This window comes from Aspergillus tubingensis (genome assembly GCF_013340325.1).
Source record: "Aspergillus tubingensis WU-2223L DNA, scaffold_5, whole genome shotgun sequence".
Taxonomy (NCBI): Eukaryota; Fungi; Ascomycota; class Eurotiomycetes; order Eurotiales; family Aspergillaceae; genus Aspergillus; species Aspergillus tubingensis.
The window spans coordinates 513,828-536,939 of NW_023336279.1; the positions used below are offsets into that span (position 1 = coordinate 513,828).

A 23,112-nucleotide genomic window follows, 5' to 3' on the forward strand; every position below is an offset into this window, starting at 1 on the left:
GTAACTCATACCACAGTATGAATATAACAGAGAGGTCATAAATTAACAAATTTAGTTAAGTGAGTCATATCTTCCTCATCTCAACCACCCCCTCCCCAAACTCTGGATACACCTGAAACGTGACCCTCAACCCCGCCACCGCAGCCATCTGTTCCCAATCCTTCTGGCCTCTCTGCCTCCCACCAAAGAATAGAATCATCGCCGCATGCGCCCCCGCCATATTTACATTCTTAGACAGCCCATGAATCAACAATCGGGAATACGGTGCCATCGCTTCTGCAATCTTCTGCAACAGTCGCGCGGCCTCTAAATCAGGCAGATCATGCATGAGATTCTGCAGATGGTACACCAGCGCCCCCTTGACCAGCTGCGGGTTACCCTCTCCCTTGAAGTTCCACTTTTGCAGCGTAATACCTGGAATACTCGCAATGCCCGGATTGAAATCCTGCACGATAAGATCGGCTTCCTGAAGTTGTGGGAATGCTGCCTGGAGCTGCAGGAGCATTTGGCCCTTACCGCCGCCTATATCTACCATTGTTCTGGGGATTGAGATGCCATCTGCTTCATTAATGACAGCTTGGAGGTCGTACCCTTGGGCCTGGAGATTCTCGGGAGTTAGTAGAACAGTGCCGAATTTCCCCTCCATGAAGCCGTTGACGTTGGTCAGGCGGCCGTTGGCTTCCATGATTGACCAGAAGTTCTGCTCGGCTAGATCGGCGCAACCTATACTGTTGTAGGCATAATGTAGTGGGTTGTCTATTTCGTCGAATGGGTACTGGAAGTTGCTAGCTTCTAGTTTTCGCATGAGGAAGGCAGAAGCGAAGAGGCCTTCTGTTGTGCTGACGTATGAATGGTATGTTAAGGTGAAGGTTCAGTGGTGAGCTGCATTTGTCATTCTTACAATAGGAGTGATCCATGCTTAGCTGAAGGAGTCGCTTCAATGTGCTTGGTGACTTCGTTCGCCTGGTACATGTCCTCATCCACTCGGTCAACAAAGCCCAGACCGGCCATGGCGAGCAATGTGTCCTCTGCATAGAGCATCGTGGATTAGCTATTACGAAGTAACTAGACCTAGCGCAGTGGATGTCCTAACGGATGAGAAGTAGGGCTGTCTGATGTGTCAATATGGTGTGCTGATTCTTATTGGAGGTCACTTACGTGGCTCAGGGTCTCCAGGCTTCATCTGCTTGCGATACAGATCCAGAACTGCTTCTGAGGAGAGTGGGCCATCCCAGGCTTTTGCTAGTATTTCGAAGAGACGGAATCGAATCGCAATGGGCACGAAACCTAGCGAACAAGCCTGTTGGTGTATATATTAGCCTAGTGATCAATGCCAGAGAGGTAATGATTTTACTGAATAGATAGTTCTCTCGAGAACTGGGCCCGCAATTACTGAAGCCATGGAGTTGTAGTAGTAATTTCTTGATTTTGACCAGAGGAAGAGCACCAGGCGCCGACCGGAGTGCCGTTTTATACACTCCATGCCCGTATTTCGAGATACTTCTACTCGCTGCTTGCTTCGCGCACTGACGGATCAATCATTACCTCATACTCAATCAGGCAATAGCAAGATTCGTGACTGGTGTATTGAGTGCGATGTGCGCATCATAGATGAATGCAGCTGTCCGAAAGGGATTGTGCACTAACGAAGGATCTTGGTTTGAATACGAAGTGGCGACCGAGAAGGTTTATTACCATCTTGAGCGGGCAAGACCAGACCTGAGGCTAGAGGAGCGCATTAGATTCTCAGGTGTATATCCATTGCCCTGTGGTAGATACTGCTGGTTCTCATGCGTATTGCACAGCTCAATTTTTCTTGTCTTGGTCAATTGGCACATATGAAGGGTAACCGTGGCTGCCATTCACCAGTCGAACATAGAGTTCAATACATAGAGGCGGCATTCTCTTCGTAGAATGGAGGAAACATTGAAACATTTAAGTCCAATTAGAAGCTTCAGATGCGGGATCTCTCCCATAATGAAGATAGAATCCATTACTACACTGCAATACAACTCACAAGCAGGGGATGTGATAACACGGAAGCAAATAATTGCAGTACACTAATCACGGTCGGCCATCGGGTCATTAATTATTAAGGATGAGTCCGAGCTAGACCTGAACCCGTTAGCTTCTCATCCTTCGGGATAGAATCTCACCCTCACGGAGACATTCCGGAGCGATGATTTGCCCGCACTCTATCAGTCCTAGTGGATCGGACACATTACCCGCCAATGCCCTAAGCAGGATGACCAAGAATATGCCCGAGCAGGGATAATCACTCCGAATACATACAGAAACCTAATGTATATAAAGAGAACAATAGGTATCAGTAAAAACACCATCACTCAACATCAACACAATCACACGATTACAACTTCACACCATCCGAACTACACTACCAAAATGTCGCCAATCACCCGCCCACCCCTCCACCCCGCCCTCTCCGCCATCCACCAAACCATCCCAACCATGGACATCAGCACGCCCGAAAAACGCCGCGTCTACCGTGACTACCTGACCACGAATTTCACTCTCGAAAACACCCTCAAGGGCCATGAATTCACCATCGCCTACCAAGAAGTCGACATCCCGGGTCCCGCCGGCCCTCTTCGCGCCACCATCTTCCGCCCAAAGCACACCACCTTAGATGTCTCCTCCACCCCGGGGATCCTCCATATGCATGGTGGCGGCCACTCCACCGGAAACCGCTTCATGGGCTTCACCGTTCTCGACTGGGTTGAATCCCTCGGCGCAGTGATCATGACAGCCGAGTACCGTCTCGCACCGGAACATCCCCAGCCTGCGCAGTTGGAAGATAGCTATGCGGCGTTGCAGTGGATGAGTGAGCATGCAGATGATCTGGGGTTCAATCCATCCAAGTTGGTCGTATGTGGTGGTTCGGCAGGAGGTAACCTCGCCGCTGGCCTGAGCCTCTTAGCAAGAGACCGCGCCGGTCCAGCAATTAAAGGCCAAGTGTTGATGTACCCCTGGGTAGACGACAGCGTGGAGTGGAATTCGATGGAGCAGTTTGGGGATATTGCGCCGTTGACGAAGGCGGATGCGACGCAGGCGAGTGATTTTGCCTTCGGGGTGAATCGGGAGTTTGCCGATATGTATACAGTTCCGTTGAGGGCGAAGAGTTTTGTGGGCTTGCCCGAGACGTTTATTGATGTTGGCGAGGCGGATGTGTTCCGTGATCAGGATCTTGTCTATGCGGCCAGGTTGTGGAGGGATGGAGTCGCTACGGAGTTGCATGTTTGGCCGGGGTGTTGGCATGGATTTGATGCTTTTGTGCCTGAGGCGGAGGTTAGTCGCAGAGCGAGGGAGGCGAGGCTGGGGTGGTTGAAGAGCTTGTTTGCTTGAGGGGTTGGTAGTTGAGAATTTATGGTTGTTTCTGTTCTGAATTTGTTGTATATATTGTTTGATTTCTGTAAAAAGAATAGGAGTTGCGATTTTCCATTTTGAGCTTCCAGCTGTCCTCGATCAATGGTAGAAACTGGAGAGAAGCAATGGGTCATCGATGTTCCTGGGCGACTGCTCAGATTTTACCGTCCCCATTCTTCTTCTCAATCCCGTTACCATCTTCCATGTTTGTAGAAGCCTCCCCGTCACTTCCTTTCTCACCCTTCCGCTCAACATCAGGCTTGTTCTGCTTCACACTGCGCCATTCCATACAAACTGCACCGATGCTAGCAAGACAAGCCATGATAAGTCCTACCTGAAAGCACACGCGCAGAGAATCATTATAAGCTTGTAAGCCATCATCTCGATATCTCTCAGGAATAAGGCTTAACACGTCCGTCGCACCTGTACTCTGAATCACCCGCGGAGTGATTTCCACATCCGGAATTCGTGAAAGACGCCGAGCCAGCTGATTTGAAAGGACATTTTCACCAACAGAAGTAAAAATAGCTCCGAAAAGCTGCTGACCGAAGAACATAAGCGACGCTCCGATAGCGACATCCTTCCGGGGCAACACAGTTTGCACAGCAATGTTGTTGATTTGGGTTGATGAACCAAGGCCATAGCCGTATAGAATCTGGTAACCAATCCATTTTGCTTCTGGGGTGTTCACGTTCAAGGTGGTGATTAGACCGGCTCCGATTGATGTAAGACAAACACCAAAAATCAAGAAAGGCGTGTAGTATCCAATGCGGGAGATGAGTTGGCCGGTGACGATGGATGCTACAACCAATGGTATTATCGTTGGAAGGAGGTGTATACCACTGCTGACTGCCGAGACGCCTTCAATAGCTTGGAACCATATGGGAAAATAGTATACTAGTATGATCATTGGTATGCGGTTTCTGCCAGTAAGTTGTGTGAAGACTCACTGATGATCATTGTATGTGCGCCTTGGCAGCAGCTCACCCAGAAGCCGCTCGCAATACTACGCTGGAGGAGTATTTTAGGTGGTAGTATGGCCTGCTCTGGCTTCCAGATTTGGATACCAAGGAAGGCGATAAGAAGCACGAACGCAAGCACAAGCAGTGCGATGATTCTCCCATTGCCCCACTAGGATTTGTTAGAATTGCTTATAGCTTAGATGTTTTCCCTAATGGAGAAGCGGTTAACTTACGTTATATGTGGTACCGGCCCACTGTAAGGCTAGGCATAGACAGACAACACCGGGAATAAGCGCAATCATTCCTAAGAGATTCAGCTGCCGCAGCTTCTCTTTCAGTGGTGTGTTGGTGGATGTTTGTGCCGGGACATGCAACAGAAAGAAAACGACAACGAAGACCACCCCACCAAGAGGAAGGTTGATGTAGAAACACCACCTCCATGTAACGTCGGTAGTAAAGACGCCACCAATCAACGGACCTGACACTGACGCGACCCCAAACACAGCCCCAAATAAGCCCTGGTACTTAGGACGCTTATGGAGCGGAACGGCATAGACAATAATGACCATCTAAATGGATATGTAAGTAAAAGACGTATTCATGATTAAATGGTTGAACAACTCACGGCACCAGATGAAATTCCACCAGCTCCCATCCCGGCAATAGCTCTGCCTATGATAAAGGTAATGGAACTCGGTGCAGCACCGCATAGGGCCGACCCAGCCTCGAACAGTATTATAGACGACATAAATACAGCCTTGATGTCGAAAGAACGATACAGCTTGCCAAACATCAGCTGGAACGCACAGTTTGTCAGCGAATATGCCGTTCCATACCAGCCAATATCGCCCGCTGAGTTGAATTCGTTGGTAATCTGAGGTATCGCTGTTGAAATAATCATGCGGTCCTGTGTATATGTCAGCTCAATATACTATATAGATTGGAGCATCGGAGAATACCAAAGACACGAGGAACATGCCAATCAACATGGATGTTATAATCATTGCAAGCCTTAAGCCCGAGGGATAGATCGCTTCAGGCTGCGTGCTCCTGCGATTGTTGGCAGTTGCCTTATCATCATCTTTGTGGCCTTGGGTCCGGCTGTTGCTTTCAGTGGACATGTTGATTGTTGTGAACCGCTTGCAGATTCAAATGCTAGTACTACCTCAAGAAGTAACTTAGAGACTGGACAAGCCCAGCATCACCTACTTCGAAAAAGTTTCATGTCAGAGACAAACGAAAGCGTTTCTGTTCAATATATAGGTCTCCATCCTCGGCCGAGGAGTGGGAGTGTTCGAAGACACCTTTGTGGGGCTACAGCTATAGTATAGATGCCCTTCGGAAATGGAGCCGGCCATCTCGGGATCCGAGACAAATTACGCTAAGCCATTCTGGGACCCGAAGGCTCCGAAGAACTCAATATCGGGCATGAATCGCCCGATTTGCTTTTTGAACACCTCTTTTCAATACCATGAGGACAATATCCTGCCAAAATATGCTTGAAACACTTATTAAAATAACAGCCCCAGTCTGTATCTAGTGGATGTCGTCTACCCCTCCAGCTGGGCCTTTTGGCCCAACTCGACCGAAGCTCGCCTGTTCTCTCTGCGCTCGTCGCAAGGTGAAATGCGACAAGGGCGAGCCCTGCTCTAACTGCCTCAAGGCGCATGCTCAGTGTATATACGAAGCCCCTGCTTCACCTCGACCGCGAAAGAGGGCTGCTGATGAAGAGCTTCTCGCACGACTAGCCTGCTACGAAGAACTCATGCGGAGTCACAATATCGATTTCTCCTCACACACCCACACCTGGATCCCTCCAAGCCAGAAGTCTCAACCGAAGGAGAGTCATTTAGCGGGCTCACGCGCTGAGAATATCAATGAAGCTAGTGTCCAAGTATCATCACTGCTTACGGATGACACGACCGCAGAAAGAGAACGGTAAGATTTCCGGCAAACAACAGGCTGTCTGCGATATGTTACTAATGGTGACAGATGTTTGTGGTCGGATCTCAGGCCAGAGGTTCGTGTTTCCAGCTACTACCATAATCGGATAATACTAATAGCACTTTGTAAACAGCTCAAGTATCCCTCTATCCAGAGCCTCAGACACAAGGATGACCCCGCCCTGTATCCTACTCCTTCCCTTAGAGAGGCCATCGCTGATACGCAAAGCATCCATGACTACCATCCCGAGCCAAAGCACATTTACCGGTTGTGGCAGATCTTCGTAGAAAGAGTTCACCCGATGACAAAGATCGTCCATGTGCCTACCCTGCAGCAGCGTGTCTTGGATACTAGCTGCAATTCATACTGCGCATCCAAGCCACTGACCGCTATCTTATTTGCTATCTATACCATTTCAATCACCTCTAGCTCACCCGGCGAATGTGAGACGTATTTTGGCCTGCAAAAGGCCGTTCTCTTGAGACAATACCGAACCGCAACTCTGCGTGCTCTCATTGCAGCAGACTTTCTCACAACCAGCGACCTCGAAGTTCTACAGGCACTGGTATTGTTCCTTTTCTCTAACCCAAGATGTGATTTAACAACCACCCTGTCCGGCGCCGCCCTTCGACTAGCCGAGAAGATGGGCCTACATCAAGACACATCTGACCCCAACATAACTTTCTTTGAGAAAGAAATGCGCATTCGTTTATGGTGGCAGCTCCGCGGCCTCGAAGCTCGATGTCGCATTAGCTCTACACCAGGAATGAAGCCACCACCCTCTTCCGAGATAGGCGATGTCCGCCTCCCACTTAACGTCAACGACGCGGATCTGCACCCGGACATGACTGAGCCTCCTCTGGAACACAACGGTCCCACAGAAATGATCTGTGTCTTATTGAAAATGGATGTTTCCAACTGGCGTCGACGCTCTCCGACAGCTTCTCAGCTCATCGAAAGTGTGATGCAGGGCTCGGTCAAGTCTAAGGAGATAATCGAACTGGAGAGCAAGGCAGTTGACGAGCTCAACGACATATACTGTTGGAGAAATACTCGTAATTCTGATCCACACATCCCCCTTCATAGCCTAACTCAAGCCATTGCGAATCTCTCAATCGCGCGGTTCAGGTTCAAAATTCATCATCCTCGCCGACGGTTCGGCGCAGCTGGCAACGAGATCTATATTACACGTGACGAACGTGACATTCTGTTTGACTCAGCCCTGACCTGGGTACAATCCATGATGGATATCAGAATACGCAGCAAGTTTCCCTATTACTTGTTCACGCACTTCACGACAGATACCTACATGGATGCTTATATCCACCTCCTCCTTGAGCTGCGGCAACGACGCTCAGGGGACCGCGTCGCACTTGCTTGGCAGCTGGTAGAGGACCTCTTCGGCGAACATCCTGAGCTTATCGATGACAGTAACCCTTTCTTTGTTTCGTTCACTGACTTGGTTTTGGATGCCTGGGAATCTCGCAGTTATGAGCTGGCTAGAAGTCAGGGAGGTCTAGAATCCGTCACCACACCTCGATATATCCAACGACTCTTGGATAAGAAGCGTAACAATGGTCTGAGTGATTTGACTTCCAGCTTGGATTTACATAACCCTAGGGGTTTTGAGTTACAGGACGAAGAGGATACCAGTTGGCTGTCTTGGGGAGATTTCCTTCAGTTGTGAGCACGACTATGCGAAACAGTGAAACAAATCAACGAATGAACATAATGAAAGCAAATAAATCAACGTCAACGACCTAATAAACCCATTGCCGGGTCTATATTTCCGTCGATGCGTCGAATGTACACCTTTGTAACCTACATAAGCTAGCCTGCAGAACAACTACGACGAAATGCTATTGTGAATTCTTGATAGGTACGTCTAGGGATTTTAGTATAATTATTCTGAAATAAAGTCCACCAAGAGATACATTTGGCTTTGGCGAAATCAGAATTCTACCGATTAACACACCACCAACCTGCAGTTTCGGTGCAAAAAAACAGCTCTACCAATTGAAGCAAGCATGAAACACAAAATTGTTTCCATCAACGTCTCGCTAGCCATAAGCAAGGACTGACAATAGCCAAATTTCTTACTGTAGTATTCTAGGCTTTCGGACATTTATCGTCCGATCTTCGTCGTAATCCGAAATTTGGACGGCACAGTGTAACTCAGCAATGGGAACATGTCACCCAACTCAATTCTCCTCACGATGAACATAATCAAGAGCAGAATTTATGCTGACGAAATCTCTGTCATATTCAGAGGGAGAAGTTTGATTATTCTAGCCCGCTTGGCAGCTTTCGTCTGCTGCTGGTCAACTTCCACCCACTTCCGCTTGTACCTGGCATCCTGTGCTACAGACAAACTTGGACGTATGCCAAAACAATCATCGAGTGCAATCTGCTCGCTGTATTTAACATGGCTGTGGATGAAGTCATTGTATTTTACTTCAGGGTAAAGCGACCGTTAGTCATTGTTTTGTCTGTATGGATAATTAGCCTAGATGAGCAAATTCTTTGCGTTGGACTATTCGTCCAAAGAATAAGAATTTCTGGGGTTTCCCTCGATTACCTATGCTCCTTCAAAAGCCCTGGCATTGTAGTAATTGTCCAATTAGGCAATTATCTCAGTCTCGCCCAAGAATCTCCTATTTGGGATGCCGTCGTAATATACCCCGCACTTTCTGCTTACAATACAAAAATGATACTCGTTACTAAGCCAACATGGCACACTATCCAATAGTGAAGCTCATTTTGAACATATTTTACACTCTTTCTGTTATGTAATGTTATAGTCGTACTTTGGAGATGTGGGATAGTAGTAGGACAACTGACTTCTTCATCATCATTCTCTTTTTATATGGTTTTGTGCCCCTGATATGTATACAATAACTACTGAACTTTCAATCTTTTAGGAGCATGACTAAGCCCTTTCATATATTTTCACAGACCGATGATCAGTCTCGCATTGGCCTGACATTACTCGTAGTATTGATTAGTATATTGTCCAGGATGCCTGCTACTGCCTGGGCATTTATGCACAAGGATGATTATTGGTAGCGATGTACCAGAGAGACCGCCTTTTATGGGTACGATGTCTATAGATGAACTCAAGTGTTGTTAAGTGAGCTCTACGCCAGCGCTCGCATCAATAACGCCAATCAGGAACACACCATCTATTTAGAACTTGGGAGAGGGGCACAAGAAAAGCAGCGCAAGAAAAAAGAAAGAGACTAGAAAAATCTCTATTCAACGAAAGTGTCAAAGTGGAAAACATGAGTGAAAGAAAGGGAAAAGACGTGATACACGAAGACTCATACTTTTCCACCATGTAATCCCTAGACCGATTGCACTTTTTTATGTCAATATTGTACACTGCTACCAATAAATAAAATTGTCATAAAATTTCAGAGCATTACCCTATTCCGGGTAGTATTTTTAGACTGCGATTGAAACAATGAAAGTAATACAATGGTGAATGCAGATGCAATTGGTCAAATACGCCGGGTGTCACCGGATATTCAGCTGTGACGTCATATGAATATAAAGAGATCAGCACGTCTGACAGACCAACTCTGTTCCTCCAACTCACATCACCCATTGCACCATGGATCCAGCAAACGAATACTGCGGGCTTGAAGACTATGGCCTGGTTGGGGACATGCACACTTGTGCACTGGTCAGCAAGAATGGCAGCGTCGACTCCATGTGCTGGCCCGTGTTCGATTCCCCTTCCATCTTCTGCCGCATTTTAGACAAGGAGAAGGGAGGTCATTTTTCGATTACTCCGGATCGCAGATTGAAGAATCCTCTCAGTAAGCAGCGCTATCGCCCATATACCAATATGCTAGAGACCCGTTGGATCCATGAAGAGGGTGTGATGAATATCTTGGATTACTTTCCGATCGCAAAACCCAAGCCGCATGTGGTCGAGAAAGGACTTCCTCAGTGGTGTCGATGCTACCAGAATAAAGGCTCTGCGCAACAAGAGGCATGTCGTTCAGGGATGGTGCGGAAAGCAGAGTGCGTCCGTGGTGAAATGGAGATAGAAATTGAGGTCTTCCCGGCATTCAATTATGCCCGCGATTCACATATAGCCCAACAGTCTTCGGCTTCCGACGACGGTATCCAAGTTTACCACTTCCAGTCAGAGAGTCAAAATCTGGTTGTCAGCGTTTTGGGAGACAAGGGTGACATTTCCGAGGATGACTCCGATCTTAACATTGAATTTGAACTGTCTGATCGACCCGGCCACCTAGGCCCCGGTCTAATTGGGAAGGTTACCTTGAAAGAAGGGCAGTCAATCACTATGCTTCTTCACGATCAAGAGTCCATAACGTGCAATGCCCAGGACCTGGCCCCATATCTGCAGCAAATTGAGCGAACAACAGGCGATTTCTGGTCAGACTGGACCAGCAAGTGCACCTTCCGAGGCCACTACCGCGAGCAAGTGGAGCGCAGTCTACTTGTTCTGAAGCTTCTGACCTACAAGCCAACCGGAGCAATTGTGGCAGCTCCTACCTTCTCACTACCTGAGCATATAGGCGGGAGTCGTAATTGGGACTATCGGTACTCCTGGGTGCGTGATGCAGCATTCACCGTCTATGTATTCTTGAAGAACGGCTATCCCGAAGAAGCCGAATCATACATCAACTTCATCTTCGAGCGTATCTTCCCACCCATGGATAAGAATCCAAAGCCAGGGGAGCCCTTCCTGCCCATCATGATCACCATTCATGGCGAGCGCGAGATTCCCGAGATGGAACTCGACCATCTGGAAGGGTACCGGGGAAGCCGACCGGTGCGTATCGGCAACGGTGCAGCGACTCATATCCAGCTCGACATTTACGGAGAACTTATGGACAGTATTTACCTCTACAACAAACACGCAGCCGACATCTCATACGACCAGTGGCGAGCTATCCGTCGCATGATCGATTTCGTCATCCAGATCCGTCATCAGCCTGACCAGTCTATCTGGGAAGTACGCGGGCCACCGCAGAACTTTGTCTACTCAAAAATCATGCTTTGGGTAGCTCTGGATCGTGGTGTGCGGCTGGCGGAGAAGAGATCCAATCTACCGTGTCCGGACCGGGCACGATGGATGCACGAACGTGATGCACTATACGATGAGATCATGACCAAGGGATATAACGCAGAGAAGGGATTTTTCTGCATGAGTTACGAAAATCAAGATGCTATGGATGCTGCTGTGCTTATTGCGCCGTTGGTGTTCTTCGTAGCGCCGAATGATCCTCGGTTACTGAGCACCATACAGAAGATCACGGATGTTCCCGCGAAAGGGGGGTTGAGTGTGGCTAATATGGTATCGCGGTATGATACTGGGAAGGTCGACGATGGTAAGCTATCCCCCATCTCCTTTAACTACGAAGGACTTCTAACAATCATTCCAGGCGTTGGAGGCAACGAAGGCGCTTTCCTAATGGTCACATTCTGGCTCGTTGAGGCTATGATGCGTGTAAGTACTGAACTCGCCTCCTAGTCGTTCCATCTCGTCACCTAACAATAATGGTCAGGCCGCCAAGTCCAAAGCATATCTTCCTCACGACCCGTTTTTCCAACAACTGCGCAAGACAGCCACATCGCAGTTCGATAGCATTCTATCTTTTGCAAATCATCTGGGTATGTTCTCAGAGGAGGTTGCGACGTCAGGCGAGCAGATCGGCAACATGCCGCAGGCTTTTAGTCACCTTGCGTGTGTGAGTGCAGCGATGAATCTCGGCGGAGGGGGCGAACGATGATTCTACCCGATCATGAAGAAAGCTCGAAAAGAACAATAAATAATCAAAATCATCGTAGAGAGATGTGCAAGGTTTCTGGCGTTCATTATCTCATAAATTACATATGAAATTGAAGCAACTTCGCATAGAGTTCCCTTTCAATCCGGCAAACAAATTCATAATACCTGCAAGAACGCTTCGTCTACTTGAGGTAGACACAAATTGCTACAAAGAATGTCTAGGTTGTACTATACTAAAATATCTCTATCCTTCTGTGATGATCAATATTCTTGTTTTACATACCCCTACTGATGGGGAGCATGTATAAAGCCGATGTTGTAATTGCATGATTCCCATTTAGTTTATATTTTACTGGATCACAGAAACGGCTCATCACCTGTTTGAAAGTAGTCGCGTTACCTGGCACTACACCGCCTGACCATCAAATAGGAGAAACCCAGAGGCAAATAAATGTTGAACGAGATAGGACCAAAAAAAAAAACAAAAAAAAAAAGGGATAGAGGATCCGAAATAAAACCTCAAGCAGAAGTGAAAAAAAAGCAAAAAAGAAAGCCCAACGCGGGGCTCGAACCCGCAGCCTTGAGATTAAGAGTCTCACGCTCTACCGATTGAGCTAGCCGGGCTACTTCGGTGAAAGACCCAAAGGAAGAATGCTACTAGTAAGGAAGATTATTGATCAGTCTTCCAACCTGATCTGCATCACGTGCTTGACCCCTTACAGACAGATGCATTAGTGGCATATCTTAGAGCCATTACATATGTGAGATAGTGCATTAGTGATACTTTTAGAGCCATCTTGCGGCTGTGCATTAGTGCTATATTTTAGAGCGATTCTGTATGCATGGGCCTGCATAGACACTATTTCTAGAGCTTGACCCTGATATAACCAATTACCAACGTAGACCTGACCTCCCATGTTCGTCACGCTGCATCAACTTAAATTGTATAAGAATATCTTTCAATCAATCCATGCTGCATTACCAAGCTACCCTAAGCAATGCGGTTTACTGTCGCCTCTTTCTTACCCTGCGCGAGTACCGTCCGATCAAATAAGGTGTGTATCGACGAACTGTCTGATTAACTATATTAGCAAACGCTACAGATCTTTAGTGAGCCATAGCCTACCAACTGCGGTCCACATCGGACACCGTAGTCGCTTTCTTTGTCATCCGCAGCTCTAATTGCCGTGGCGAAGAGACATTCGCGAAGAGAAACGCCGTACGTAGACGATTGCGCCGTTGCGCTTATAGGTGGAGACATGAGGAAGTGGGTATCATCCTGACGCTTGACAAACCACGTATATTCATACGTTGTAAAAAAGCCATAGCGGCAGTAGTGGTCGTCCATATAGCGTGCTACCTGACCTATATCGTTAACAGTACAGTCAGCTTTTGATATCTTTCCTGGAAAGATATATGACCACATGCCTAGCTTAGCGGACAGGAAATTGTGCCACGTCTGGCGTTTCTTCGGTGCGAATGTCCAGAATGTCTTAACCTCGCCCACTACTCTGATAGTATGTGTCTTGCGATCCGCCATTACTATATCGGGTATGAGTTTCGACTTTGCCTTCTTGATCTTCTGTAGGCCGCGCTTTCGCTTCTGCCCTTTCTTCACAGGATCTTGGCGTCTATTCACACCATATTGCGCGTCTCCGAAACAGACTCCGAATTTCATCAGCTCCGTTACCTCCCCAACAGGGTGCAGTACATTATTGACGAAGCGACCCTGTACTCCCAGTTCATTGGCCACGGCGAAAAACTCCTTAGCTACAATAGAATTGAAGGCCTCGTATTTACCGCAGTAGGGCTCTACGAGAGCCTTGACTTCTTTAGCAAAGTCTGGCCAGCTGCGCACCCGGGTAGGGCTCAGTGTGAACTTAGACGTTCCAGGCTTTAGGGTCCTGAACCCAGCGTCAGTGATTAAGTCTGGAATACGAGACCAGAGCTTCTGGCGACGATCGTGTGGAAGCCTCAAAGAGGACATAGTATTAGCGCTACGTAGCTGAGGCATGATGGTAGAATAGCCCCTATCGATTTGGAGCAAGTCAGAAGGTGATGGAGAGCGATAATTTCTCAGATATTACGCTTATGTGAAATGCAGGTAAAAGTACGTAAAAGTGTAGAAGAATATACGTTTCTGTGTCTTTTATATCTAGTTTGAGCATATTCACCTGAAATTATATTCATTGCCACATGGAAGCTGAATGAAAGCTTAGTAAATACTGTTTAAGGATAAGCGAAAAACAAACGAAAACCAAGCGAAACAGAAAATAGCGCATTTAATCGAGACTTTCCCTGGTTCGCAGGAATCCCCCATATTCCTTCTGATTGTCAAAATTGACTGTTACTGAGAGCTAAACACGGGATATAAGTGGAGGCTATTACAGATTTAATTGAGTATGAGAAGCAGTCAATATGTTAAACCTGCTAAAAAACACAGCCAATAAGAAGCAGTATTCGGTCCTCAAAGAAAAGTACATTAGGATTTGGTAGATGTGCCAGTCAGATCCAACGCCATCCTATGCTCTTGTTGGGCGCTGATTTTCCTTCTTAGTCGGTTGGTCGGGTGGCGGCACTCCTGGCTTCGGGTCTTGCTCAGGCTTACTGTACGGTGCGCGCCAAATGTTAAACGCCTCCACATATGGGCTCTCCTCATCTATTGGGAACGATGTGCTACTATTTGGGTCGCTGAATCTGAGGCCATCGAGGTCAACCAGATAAAGCTTATCTGTCTGAGCCTCGTAATTAAGATACCCGGCATGTTGCTGGACCAGCACATAGCCTTTCGTGCGCATGAACCTGCGATGAGCCCAGTAGTGTTAGTAAATATACGTATTTCTATTGTTATAGGGCAGACAAAGATGACTCACTCCAAGGTATGTGCGAGCTGGGTTCGAATACTGTCAAGCTGCTGATCGGTAAGCTCATCTTGGATATCTTCGACATTTTCGCCTGGAGGTATCTGCATGACCAAAAAGTCGATATAGCCATTCGGGAATGGCATCCAATCTTCCTGAGACTGAGTTTCGTGACAATAATACTTTGGCCCTAGTCCACGCTCACCCAGTAAGTCTGTGATTTGGACTTCGTGGCAGTAATGTTCCTCAGCCAACTCCTCAGCCTCTGCGGGATTGTCAAACTCAAAATCCTCTGGGTCCAGTTGGTAGCGGATTTTGAGATGAGACTCTAGTTTGTTTTCCAGGTTTATAACCCTTGTTAGAACCCGGCGTTGGCCATGCTCGATATCCAAGAACTCAGTGAGTTGCTCCACGACCTTGAGCTTCCTCCCTTCGATATCAAAGACTCGTCCTCTGAAACTAAAGTCCCACATTTCTGCGCTTTCGTCTGGATAGATACTTGAGTGAAGAATAGCAAAATAGTTGGGCTCTCGGGGCGGACGGTTTGGTGTGAGTTGAGACGTTTGAAATTTTCGTTGTGAGGTAGTAGAAGTCAACATGAGTCACCACCCGGCATCATTCACTATGACGCTCAAGCAAGGTCATTACAGAACGTCATTACCTGCTACTTCTTTGGATATCGATGATCAAGACGAGAATATTCACTCTGGAGTAGCATTATCTACTATGCTATGATGATGCTACTGATTCATTAGTCTTAAGTTAATATCAATGTCATCTATGCTCGTCATTCCGGGCTGATTTATACCCAAGCATCTAAGTAGGCAATCATTCAGCTTTCAGGAAACTTTCGAAGCTCACTGTACAGATGCGGATACAGGATGAGATAGTGCGAAGAAGATCTACCGCGGACCATGAGTGTAGGGTATTATTGCCTTAAATTGTAGCCGCCAACTTCCATGGTCTGGAGTAACCAGTGGGTCACGTGACATACATCTTGCTAGCCCATGCTTCACAAAGGGCTATATCAAGGCATGCCCTATACAGCGAAAGCAAGCAAGCAAAGAGGATGCAGCAAAAGAGTGACTGTTTCGAATACATAGAGCGCGCAGCGGAGCAAGCGCGAAATAGTGCTTTGTGTGGCGGCCTGAGCGCTAACGACGTGACCAAGCCTACATGGGTGGTTGCCTCAACAGCTTATGTATAGCATGGGAATTCCTCTCAATATAGATGCATGGACCTGCAGAAATACTAAACTTAGCGAGATTTGATAGTATTAGTATTACACTTATTGTCTGCTATATGCACGACACCCCATTAGCTTCACTTTTAGAGCCATCCTGGGGCCGTGCATTAGTGCCATATCTTAGAGCGATTCATATGCATGGGCCTACATTTGACAGCTGCCATCTGCACGGAGCTGCCTTAGTGTACCTTTTAGAGCCATTCTTCATGCACGGCCTGAACGAGTCGCTTTAAATATGTGGGCCTTGCCCAAGTAACCAATGAAACTGTTAGCTATCAGGGGTTTATGTACCCACTCTCTGCACAGGCCAGCATAATGGCGCTAATGCACAGTCTTGCAGGTTGATGGCTCTAAGCCTGCGGGTGACATTGGCATATCCAATCACGCTATAGGATAGATAGTATGTGGGGCTCATGATCAACCTAGGAAAGCTGGGACTGATGCACAATTATATAGTACACATAACATAAATTCTTGCCCCTGCAGATTACATAATTTCCGGTTTATTGCAGCTCTTGGCTAGTAATAAATGTGGCTAAAGCTAGTAAAATAAACTGTATATAACAGTAGGTAAAATTCAGCCCGTGGGATATAGCCAAGACGTATAGGTGACTCAAGACCTCATTGCTTTAAATACGAGCCATTGGCGTCCAATAGTGCAATCCTTGCACGGTTTGCTTCTTTGAGAAATGGTAATCTGCAGGAAAGAACTAAATGACAATCCAATGATGGCCACGTATCTTACTCTATGAACAGGCCATAAATGCCGTAAAGGCACGGCTGTATGGTCACTGAAGACATGGCACATAATATCTGGCTTACTCCAGTTGGAGTGTATCGTAGCGGATGCAATATTGGGTTTGAGATTCATCAGCTTGACTGATCATCGGGCTAAGCGACAAGAAAGAATCGACTCGCAGTTATGGCAAAGAATGATGTGGCGAAAATCACCAGAACCGCGAACAAATGTGAAGATCTTGATGAAAATTGGGAGATACAGACTGGTCTAGGCGATTTCCCGGATGACACTGATGACAATTGGGATGATAATGATGATGGTCATGATGGCAATAGTAGAAGAGTAGCCCATTAATACGTTACGACCCTGCATGGGAAGCAGTAAATCCATGTTTCCGGGACATCTGCAGCACGGCATTCGGAAGGTTTCACTCACTCGTTTGCTGTGACAGGTCAGGTGATTACCAGCTTGTCAGCATGCTCATCTAGACCAACTCTACCTCCCCAGCCCCTCGTATACTCCTGGCACATTGCTTTTGCTCTCGTCCAGAGTTTATATAAACTTTTCATCACCTGCCTGACGTCTTTCGGTTCGACAGCAGTTGATCAGTCTTCACATCCTATCACAGCATCTAGTTTCCTTTCACCCGCCCCCAGGTCCCTCTCTTTCCCCAACAAAATCGACTCCCATATCAAAAACACCTCCCGTGACAGTTTTCTGTCGAAAATGGGTACCCTCATGGTAGTCATTAACCCAATCATGGCCGCTGGCGGCTACGACAATGATCGCAGAGTCGGTACAGGACGTGTCCTTCCTACCAAGTTCAACCCTCCCTATCCTAACGATACACCACAATCCCTTTTCCCACCTGGCATCAAAGTCGACTGTGTGCCGCAGGTCCATCGCTTCATTCGACAAAACAACCCCCGCGAGCTTCTCATCTACACCAATGGCACCTGTGTGGAGAACGGCGGAGCTGTCCCCAGAGGAGGCTGTGGCGAGCCCAGAGGGGGCTGTGGTGTTGTTTACCGGTCTCCCGTGGACCTTCCTGAAGGCAAACTCAATCACTTCAAGATCCCTCTCGAGATCAAAGGACCCAGCGGCCGAAGGCATCCCCACACGAGCGAGCGAGCTGAATTGCGGGCCGTAATTGCAGCCCTCCGGTTCCGCTGCTGGACTGGAGAAGGGTTCAACAAACTGGTGATCGCGACTGATTCCGAGTATGTGGTGGAGGGAGCAACATGTTGGGTCCAGGGATGGATCCAGAGGGGCTGGAAGACAAGAACAGGGAATCCTGTCAGTAATCGGGACCTGTGGGAGTGTCTGCTGGGTGAGTTGGAGCGGTGGTATGATCATGGCATGGACATCCAGTTCTGGCAAATTCCGAAAGAATGGAATACCGAGGCGGCTCGCCTTGCTGAACAGGCCGCGTTGGAGACCCCAGCAAGAGCGTTTGGCGATGTTTCCGGATACATGGTCTAAGATGAAATGTGCTTACCATGGGTGGAGGGTTTTCAATTATCTAGTCTCTTGTTTGCATGGAAGGCCATATAAGACTGTTCGGGTATATGGTACGGCTGTTGTTGCTGGAACTAAAGATTGTATCTAAAGCTTTTTTCAAACTATATATAGGGTCCTAACTTTGAGCGTACAGTGCGGGCCTAGTGGCAACAAATATCCCCTCTCGTACTGGAAGCATAGGCAGACTGACCTTTGTGCATGTAGTAACAGCACCACAATTCAATTGGAAGCTTCCATCGTATTCAAGCGTCATTACTACTATCCCAGAGATTAGTATCATCATATTAATCCTCATGATCATGTACTAAAAATAGCGACTTAGATCCAGAGCGCTCGGTTCACGTGACTTACGAAATCAAGCGTTTGTGGCTATACGAAAAAAGACGCTAGCGTGCAACTAGCTACACACTCAAGCTGGACCTGTTGGCTGGGAGATTCACCACCTCGCGGAACAAGACAACCTCCAACTTGGCCTCGCAAAACGCACCAAACTGCTGAACAGTAGCTTCATCTGGTCGATCACCAACGTGTCATTTCCGGAGAGCAACGGCATACTCCAGCACAGCTTTAATGTGCTGCCGCAGGGGAAAGAAGTCTGGATAGCAGCTAGGTCACTGGGATGGTGCTTGACTGCTGACGTGCTGCATAATTTTGTCCGGGTTCGTCTTTGGCACCAAACTCAGCTGTCGGGGTTTCGGGACGGCGTATCTAATAGGGAGCACCCTGGTATGAAATAGGGGAGGTATTGCACAGCTTTGAACTTCTCGTTGTTCTTTCTGTTAGAAATGAAATGAGATGGTAACGAGGATGAAAATAAAGGGGTAAAATACTAATAATACTTACTTATAATAATAATATAGCCAAATAAAATCGAGATCAAAATTAGAAATAAATGGGTCGCAGATCCTGTTCCACCGCACGGGAATAACCGGGTCCAAGGCCTAACTAAACTATAAGACCCTCGCGAGTGGTCCCGATATGGCCCGTGCCGAAGAATTCGAACCCATCGCAGACAGTTAACGGTTCCCGTCTCGACCCATACTTTGTGAACCATGGATCAATGCTACTTTTCAGTTTCAGGCGAGCGCCCGTGAAAGTGGGCCGATTGGGCACCCAACGGTGAGAAATTATTTATAGTTGTTTGTGGTTAGGGCTTGTTTTTACTACAAGTCCAGGCCTTGGAAGGTATCAGTCTACCGGGATTTGTTCGGGTTCAGCATTCTTGGCACCAGACGTGAGTCATATCTATAGTAGTGACTATATTGTGTATATCATAATGTTTGAATGGAAATACTAAGATAAAGTAGATTCTATTCCGAGATAATTTCACAAGTAGATAGGTGTATTAGAGCATGGATGTGGTATAATATAGTCTATAAAGGAGATTCGATGGGTATGAGAGAACGCGCTTGTAACATGGAAAGAAACTCGTGTGGTATCGTGAACGTCCCACGGTGTGGTTGTGGGAGTTTTCGTGGCTTCTCGAGGGATGGGTATGTAATCGAAGTGGTGCTCGTTGTGCATCCATATGCTTAGCATACGATAGCGTCGATGAGGTCAGAACCCACAGGGCTGTAATTAGAGAATACGTTAGCGGCCGATGCGATCAGCTGCGGGTAAGTCCACACCTACATCTAGCGTCCCTGTCCAGCATAACGGCCAGGTTGGAAGTTGTATTCATCGTCCCAGTGCTCCTTCGCAGCTAATCCAGCTTTCCAAAGGTCCAGATGTTTGCGAAAGCGCGATTTGAGATTGTTTGGGGAGGATGGGCGGTGTACGCCGTCCTGGACGTTGAGACTTAATGATGATGGAGAGTCCATGTTGAGCGGCTGTGTGATGAACCACGAGGAAGTATGGGAATATTGGGAGAGGAGGATGTTCTGATTCTACGACCTGAAATGACCAGGCTGGCCTATTCTTATATGTTTGTCACACCGGGAGAAAAGAAAATCTTTTATTGTTTTCTTTCTTTTTTTATTCCCTCAAGGATAGCGTAAGCCTTGTCGGTTTTCTCTCGGCGCGGGTGATTCTCGGAATCTCGGCGATGGTTCGGTTTCACGTTTTTCTTTCCATATCCCGAGATTTCCCGCACCAGTCACACAGCACGGTTCCTGACAACTCATCCTTGGTCAACACAACGGCCTCCCTGCCAAGCCATTGCTTGTATTGGATGAGTTAACACTTTCATCATTCCTGTTCCTATCTCGTCGTCTAGTCGGTCTAGATCTGGAAATGCTCTTTATCACTGTCTCCCTACAGTCTGCCTTCCTTCCCAAAAGCCCCAGCTATGGAACCGCTGGACAGCCCCATGCGACTGATGAGACCTGTATGGACTCGATACCCAGTCACTATCTCCCTGGGGTCATTACATGTACTATCTGCTGACGATAGACAATACGGACCGCATCTCGCAACGTGGTGCAATTTGATTGCTACTATCTAGACAGAGTTGGATGATGTGTGTTGCCCGATCCTGGTGTTCGCGAGATTTTGGTGGCACCACACCGTTATACGTCGACCTGGTTCTCAAACTTCAAATCCCAGGGTACGAGCTCCCATATCTATACCCAGTCAAACTTTGACGATCTGGGCCCACAATATGTACCAAGGATCGGTCAGATGCTGTAGTCATTTCCAATCACGTGTTACGGACCTTATCCGGTTCACATGATTAGTGCCAAGGCTAAGCAATAGGGTTTGACGGATGACCTTTCTTACTGAAAAGCAAGAGCAAGGACTACCAATTGCCGCAGTTAACCCAAATAGTAACAGAGTGACCGATATGACTCACCGTATCATTAACTTGTCTGATTGAAAGTTCAAAAGACCATTTTAGCGTTCAATCTATATAATATCACTATTAAATAAATATCACTGAACCTAACTATGTGTAACCCTCGACAGTGGCACAATGCCGACCATGAAGCTTGAGAAAAGAAAACAAAGTCAGAACCCGCCAAATGGGGTGATAACGAGTACAGCAGGAAATATATTAATACCCATTAAGAAAAACAAGGACTTTTAGTTCTTCATGTCCGCTCTTTGGGCATCCCGCTCCCTCTCCTTTTTTCTCCACCCAGCGGCAAACCTCCACTGAATCAAAGGTCCTACCAATGCGAGCAGCTGGACAGCGACGCAAATGGTAAATGCCACCCCAACCCCAACACTATTGATAAGAGGCATGATGAAGCTTGTACCCCCCGCAGCAAAGAGACATCGTGCAAGGTTCAAACTGGCACTCGCCGCAGCGCTTCTATCGGGGAAAACATCAACAAGATAAGTCATGATGAGGGACTGTGTGGAGACAGCAGTCCAGCCCGTGATGAAGGTCGAGACGATAGGTACAGCGATATGTACCTTGCATGAATAATTAATCGTCCAACCAAACAAGATGATAGAAAGGCACTGGAGGATGGAGAAGATTGGCACAAGTCGAAGGCGGGCCTTTTCGAGGGGAAAGTTCTCTTCGCGTGTAGCCGCAGTTATATCCTCTCCCTGCTCTGCGTCAAGCGAAGCCTCGTACCTGGCCTTCACCCAACGATAGTCGGCATCGAGAATCTTACCAGTAACGAGTGTTCCAATCATGGATCCGACACCGTTCGCGATGAACGTTAAACCGATTTGCATCTCTGACAAACCATAGCGACTTTCGAAAAGGGAGGACATCGCTGTGATGCTCATCTGCCATACGGCGTAATATATCGCGAGAAAAATTATAATAGGTGCCGCGTGGTTGCTGATGAGTATACGAAGCGGGCCCAAAACATCAATCTTTTTCTTTGCGGCGCGCTGCGATTGACCGTCCGGAATCTGCTCCCAATCGACCTTGGTCGTTTTCTGATATATGTCCAGCGGAAAGTTCACCAGTGGGTTGGGAGACTTCAAACTTCCATTACCAACGATCGATCGAAGAGTCTCTGGCAGAAACACGATGAGAAAGCAGAGGAAAGCACCGCTGTAAATGGTCAAGAACCAGAAAATCGCCTTCCATCCAAGGGACCCAGCAATTGCACCTCCGATTACGGGACCGACGGCAACGGGGACGAGCAGGCCAGCTTGGAAGATCCCCATGTAGCCACCGCGTTCGGCTCGAGTGGTGATGTCGCTGATAACGCCAGATCCAATTGCAATCGTGCTAGCGCTTCCGGTACTTTGAAGACATCGGAGAATAATGAGTGTCGCGTAGTTCTTCGTCTCTGCAAGTCCAATACAGGCGCCTAGAAAGACGATAAATGTGCACATGTATGCTGTCCGGCGGCCTTTTACATCGGAGACTGGACCCCAGAGGCTGGGTGCTAGACCTTGAAAGATGAGATAGGAGGTAACAGTTAGGTTAAGAAGTTCGATGGAGACATTGAGGTCATTTGCAATTGTCGGTAATGCTGGGAAATAAATATTGGATGCAAAGCCGGAGACTATTAAGACATTAGTAAACTACGAAGAAATAGGACTTGGTATAACGTACATGTTGCTGCAGTTGATACGATAATGATGATCAACCACTTCTGACGCTTATCGAAGATACTGTAGGGCGGTTCGGGAGTCGCAACCCCAATCGAAGTGTCCGGTGGAACCAGTGTCGGATTGTCATCTGAAGGCATGATGTTTGTTATTCGTGTCTCTGAGAAATATTTCGCTCGCAATGGACTGGGATGTAACGCGACTGCTATAGAGAGCAGCCCTCGCTA

General features: G+C 47.4%; 10 protein-coding genes and 1 non-coding gene across 11 annotated transcripts; 4 read left to right on the plus strand and 7 right to left on the minus strand.

The window, feature by feature from the left end:
• Positions 1 to 64: 64 nt before the first annotated feature.
• On the minus strand, positions 65 to 1,402 carry AtWU_03493 (putative O-methyltransferase; the record flags this gene model as incomplete). Its single annotated transcript, XM_035498605.1, has 4 exons — positions 65 to 839; positions 902 to 1,028; positions 1,159 to 1,300; positions 1,355 to 1,402. The coding sequence occupies 4 exons, from the start codon at positions 1,400 to 1,402 to the stop codon at positions 65 to 67; spliced, it is 1,092 nt and encodes a 363-aa protein (XP_035354498.1).
• A 1,001-nt stretch (positions 1,403 to 2,403) lies between these two features.
• AtWU_03494 (alpha/beta hydrolase) lies at positions 2,404 to 3,363 on the plus strand (the record flags this gene model as incomplete). The annotated part of the gene is made up of 1 exon (XM_035498606.1): positions 2,404 to 3,363. One exon carries the CDS (start codon positions 2,404 to 2,406, stop codon positions 3,361 to 3,363), a length of 960 nt encoding a protein of 319 aa, XP_035354499.1.
• A 175-nt stretch (positions 3,364 to 3,538) lies between these two features.
• AtWU_03495 (MDR family MFS transporter) lies at positions 3,539 to 5,467 on the minus strand (the record flags this gene model as incomplete). Its single annotated transcript, XM_035498607.1, has 5 exons — positions 3,539 to 4,281; positions 4,335 to 4,515; positions 4,580 to 4,915; positions 4,972 to 5,253; positions 5,306 to 5,467. The coding sequence occupies 5 exons, from the start codon at positions 5,465 to 5,467 to the stop codon at positions 3,539 to 3,541; spliced, it is 1,704 nt and encodes a 567-aa protein (XP_035354500.1).
• Positions 5,468 to 5,889: 422 nt separating this feature from the next.
• AtWU_03496 (C6 zinc finger domain-containing protein) lies at positions 5,890 to 7,977 on the plus strand (the record flags this gene model as incomplete). Its single annotated transcript, XM_035498608.1, has 3 exons — positions 5,890 to 6,284; positions 6,339 to 6,366; positions 6,424 to 7,977. 3 exons carry the CDS (start codon positions 5,890 to 5,892, stop codon positions 7,975 to 7,977), a joined length of 1,977 nt encoding a protein of 658 aa, XP_035354501.1.
• Positions 7,978 to 9,903: 1,926 nt separating this feature from the next.
• On the plus strand, positions 9,904 to 12,058 carry AtWU_03497 (glycoside hydrolase family 15 protein; the record flags this gene model as incomplete). The annotated part of the gene is made up of 3 exons (XM_035498609.1): positions 9,904 to 11,656; positions 11,711 to 11,775; positions 11,834 to 12,058. 3 exons carry the CDS (start codon positions 9,904 to 9,906, stop codon positions 12,056 to 12,058), a joined length of 2,043 nt encoding a protein of 680 aa, XP_035354502.1.
• A 550-nt stretch (positions 12,059 to 12,608) lies between these two features.
• Positions 12,609 to 12,681, minus strand: AtWU_t78. Its single transcript has one exon. It is a non-coding gene; the product is annotated as a tRNA-Lys (tRNA).
• Positions 12,682 to 13,144: 463 nt separating this feature from the next.
• Positions 13,145 to 14,071, minus strand: AtWU_03498 (ankyrin repeats (3 copies) family protein; the record flags this gene model as incomplete). The annotated part of the gene is made up of 1 exon (XM_035498610.1): positions 13,145 to 14,071. One exon carries the CDS (start codon positions 14,069 to 14,071, stop codon positions 13,145 to 13,147), a length of 927 nt encoding a protein of 308 aa, XP_035354503.1.
• Positions 14,072 to 14,579: 508 nt separating this feature from the next.
• Positions 14,580 to 15,391, minus strand: AtWU_03499 (eukaryotic aspartyl protease family protein; the record flags this gene model as incomplete). Its single annotated transcript, XM_035498611.1, has 2 exons — positions 14,580 to 14,859; positions 14,931 to 15,391. 2 exons carry the CDS (start codon positions 15,389 to 15,391, stop codon positions 14,580 to 14,582), a joined length of 741 nt encoding a protein of 246 aa, XP_035354504.1.
• A 2,238-nt stretch (positions 15,392 to 17,629) lies between these two features.
• Positions 17,630 to 18,385, plus strand: AtWU_03500 (RNase H domain protein; the record flags this gene model as incomplete). Its single annotated transcript, XM_035498612.1, has 1 exon — positions 17,630 to 18,385. One exon carries the CDS (start codon positions 17,630 to 17,632, stop codon positions 18,383 to 18,385), a length of 756 nt encoding a protein of 251 aa, XP_035354505.1.
• Positions 18,386 to 19,769: 1,384 nt separating this feature from the next.
• On the minus strand, positions 19,770 to 20,105 carry AtWU_03501 (uncharacterized protein; the record flags this gene model as incomplete). Its single annotated transcript, XM_035498613.1, has 2 exons — positions 19,770 to 19,996; positions 20,057 to 20,105. 2 exons carry the CDS (start codon positions 20,103 to 20,105, stop codon positions 19,770 to 19,772), a joined length of 276 nt encoding a protein of 91 aa, XP_035354506.1.
• A 1,340-nt stretch (positions 20,106 to 21,445) lies between these two features.
• Positions 21,446 to 23,025, minus strand: AtWU_03502 (putative MFS multidrug transporter; the record flags this gene model as incomplete). Its single annotated transcript, XM_035498614.1, has 2 exons — positions 21,446 to 22,839; positions 22,890 to 23,025. The coding sequence occupies 2 exons, from the start codon at positions 23,023 to 23,025 to the stop codon at positions 21,446 to 21,448; spliced, it is 1,530 nt and encodes a 509-aa protein (XP_035354507.1).
• Between the last annotated feature and the right edge of the window lie 87 nt (positions 23,026 to 23,112).